General features: G+C 45.9%; 1 protein-coding gene across 1 annotated transcript in view; it reads left to right on the top strand.

Moving 5' to 3' along the window:
- Nucleotides 1-2,595, top strand: part of LOC102197387 (single-minded homolog 1-A-like) — a gene marked incomplete at its 5' end in the record, with an annotated part of 5,469 nt that extends 2,874 nt beyond the window's left edge. The window contains one exon of the mRNA XM_005755644.2: nucleotides 594-2,595. Coding sequence (XP_005755701.2) covers nucleotides 594-1,300 — 707 coding nt within the window. The remainder of the gene's footprint in view (nucleotides 1-593) is intronic.
- Nucleotides 2,596-3,223: the final 628 nt, after the last annotated feature.

The raw sequence follows: 3,223 nt of genomic DNA, 5'->3' as shown, positions 1-3,223 counted from the left end.
TTTTAATAAATGACAAATTAAAAAGGCATGAACATTTTTTGTATCGAAAAAATATCGAACCGTGACACCAAAGTATCGAACCGAACCGTGAATTTTGTGTATCGTTGCACCCCTAGTAAACAGAGTATTTGTTCTTCATCTCGGTTTGGTTCTTGTACCAAACAGCAAAACAAAAACTGCACAGCAGATCCAGACAGGAGCTGTGTGGTCAGCTGAGCAGTGTTGGCTAACACCAGCCGGGGTCACGTGGGCAGCAACAGAGCTACAGGTGTAGCAGGGTATAGGTGTTCTTAGTGAGGGGAAGAGCATAGGGACTGAGTGATGATGGTGATGACAGAGCCTCACATATATGATCACAGGTCATCTGCAGTAAAGCCATGAGTACACATGTCTTCAGCCAGGATCCACGGGGCGTGATGCTCCTGTGTGTGCTGAGTGGATAGTCACATGACTGTCGTGGGTCTGAATAGTTTTGGTGTTTGATGCAGGACTACAGCTGATGACTGGCAGAGATCTCAGTGGAAGAAAGGAGCAACCTTAAGCTTACAAATTCTTATTCGTGCTTCCTCTGCTGTCACTGCTTCCCTTTGCAGGCAGGGGCTGGGATGAGGATAGCGTGGTCAGCTCACCAGACGGAGGCTCAGCCAGTGACTCAGGGGACCGCTACCGAGCCGACCGCTATCGCTGCAGTCCACAGGAGCCCAGCAAGATCGAGACGTTGATCCGAGCCACGCAGCAGATGATCAAGGAAGAAGAAAGTTGCCTGCAGTTACGCAAAGGCCCCGCACCCGAGGCCTCACTGGGGCCAGCAAACGGACTGCCCAAGGGCCCTGGGTCGTGCTTTACGCCCGAGTATACTCAAGGGCCTCTGCCTTTACAGACCATGTTGTGTCGAGGTTTAAGTCAGGTGATCAGCCCCACGCCTAGCCCCGCCCCTCAGTCTAAGCTCAACAGTCCAGGTTCAGAGTGTCTCCATAAGCCCAAAGACTACCTCCAGACAGAACTGCCCCCCCTTTCTTTGCAGTTACATCCTTTTGGTCGTGCAGGGGCATGCTCAGGCTCCCCAACACCAGCTCCGGCCCTCTATCCCTCCCATACACACCCGCGGCCCTACCTGGACAAGCATCCAGCATATTCCCTGGCCGGCTACACTCTGGAGCACCTGTATGACCCAGAGAGCCTCCGGGGCTACTGCACCTCCACCAGCACCGGCTCCACCCCCTACGATCACTTCCGCATACCAGCAGAGCAGACCACTGGGCGTAAAGGCACATCTGTCATTATTACTAATGGAAGCTAACACTTTTCTGACACACAGTCTGTTTAGCTTCTCCACAGGAGAGACTCACCTGCATCTGTTTTTCACCGTACCAATGAATTCCCAGAGAAAGTTCATTTGGCTGCTTCTAAAATGTCCGATTTGAAACAGGAAGCTCTTTGTGCCCGTGGCTCTGCTGGGTCTGTCTGTTTGCTGAAGCTTGGACACTTTTCTCTGGTCCAATCAGAATTAGAAAGAACAGAGTTATGATTCAAACTGGGAGCAGTTGATGTGTTTTGTTAGGGTAGTGAGTTTGATTAAACCCACTCGAGTATCACACATATTTACACACGGCCTTATAATCGACTATGGATCGATTTGATGTCCTTTAAATGCAGCGCTTCACTCGGTTCACAAACAAACCGAGTGGGCCTGTGATCTGCGTCTGTTCCCATTTGAAGGCCTTTAAGTCAAAACTAGAACTCGATAGAAAACGGATGGATTCCCTTTTGGTTTAGCATCAGATCCTGTGTCAGTTTCACTCGTCCACATGGCGATGTGTTTCTATCAGAGACAGAACTGATGTTTTTTTTATACACACTGTTGGTGAAGACACATGGCAGGCTTAGGTTGGGTTGGACATGGAGCAAAGAAAGAAGAAACGAGCTTTATTGGTCACAATCACAAAGAGTACAACATGCAGTGAAACGTCAGAGCTGCAGCCGCGCTGTTCGGCATGGGGGGCCTAGCCAGGACCCTTACTGGATACTGGGAGGGAATCAAACTCGTGACGTCGGCTCCAAAGGTTGTGTGGTCTTACCGCTACACTGTGCAGCTGCCATGATGGTTGGTCCTGAAATGAGAGCGATCACCTGAAACAAACTAATATGCAAAGCCATTCTCTGTTTTCTCTCCCTTTGTGTTCACGGTCATGTTGACCTTTGGCGTCTAGTGAGAGCGATACACACTGAATACACCTTTGGAGATATTTGATTGGCTGACACAGGATCATATTTGAATAGCATCACAGTAAAATGAGCGAAGGAGGTTTTGTGCTGCGGTTTAGCAAACTCTAAGTTTGGTCTGAGCGCGTGCACAGAACATATGAAGTTTCATTTCCATGACGTTAATCATGAGTGAGTGCAGGGCGATTGGTGCTCGTGACCATATGCAAAACGTTGGTGTGCCCGGTCAGTTAGCTAAATGGCATCATTCATCATCCCGGAAGCAACTGTTGTTGCAATTATACATATTTGCACAACAAGACTGGAGTTTGGTTATTGCTGATGAACCTATATTTATACCAGTTTGATTTTTTTGTTTAGTCACAGCCTGAAATGTGCTTAATTTCTTAAAGTTATTTATAGTGTACTGTAAATGTGCTCCAACAGAAAAGGCCATCACATTTAAGCACATGGGCAAAAACAGTATTTATTATATAAATGTTTGTTTATGAGTTTGAAATATAGCTGCAATCAGATCCAGTCTAACTGCTTGTATATTCAGTGTGTTTTTGACTGAGCAAAAGATCAAATAAAAATCATTTTGCACACGTGGATTGTTTGTTCTTTGGATATGCTTCTGTAAACGTGGCGTGAAAGGATAGACGGACATTCACGAGCAGCAATGAAGAAATCAGTTTCCTTAAATTCATGCAGTAGTTTCATTTAGTAAGACTGTTTTGTTTGTTCAGGAGATTAATTCAAAGTACAAATATACTTTGTTTGCACACTTTGATGCTGTGAAACAGATTTTACTCGTAATTCATTTCTTCTTTGATGATATTTTAAACAACAAATGAAAACAAGCATTTTGCAGGCAGCATCACAGATCCACTGCTAATGTGATACATGCATGCGAGACATGAATTTCTCAAACTGAAGTGTTGAACACATGTAAGACCCACCTGACCCCACCATGCCAGCTTATTGAATTACAACCAGTTTTCCAATCAGCTTCAGAAAT

Source organism: Pundamilia nyererei, unplaced genomic scaffold (genome assembly GCF_000239375.1).
Source record: "Pundamilia nyererei isolate P.nyererei 1_Seehausen unplaced genomic scaffold, PunNye1.0 scaffold02349, whole genome shotgun sequence".
NCBI classification, from domain to species: domain Eukaryota; kingdom Metazoa; phylum Chordata; class Actinopteri; order Cichliformes; family Cichlidae; genus Pundamilia; species Pundamilia nyererei.
The sequence above is the reverse complement of the archived record's forward strand: the minus strand, read 5'-3'. Positions and strand labels throughout refer to the sequence as shown.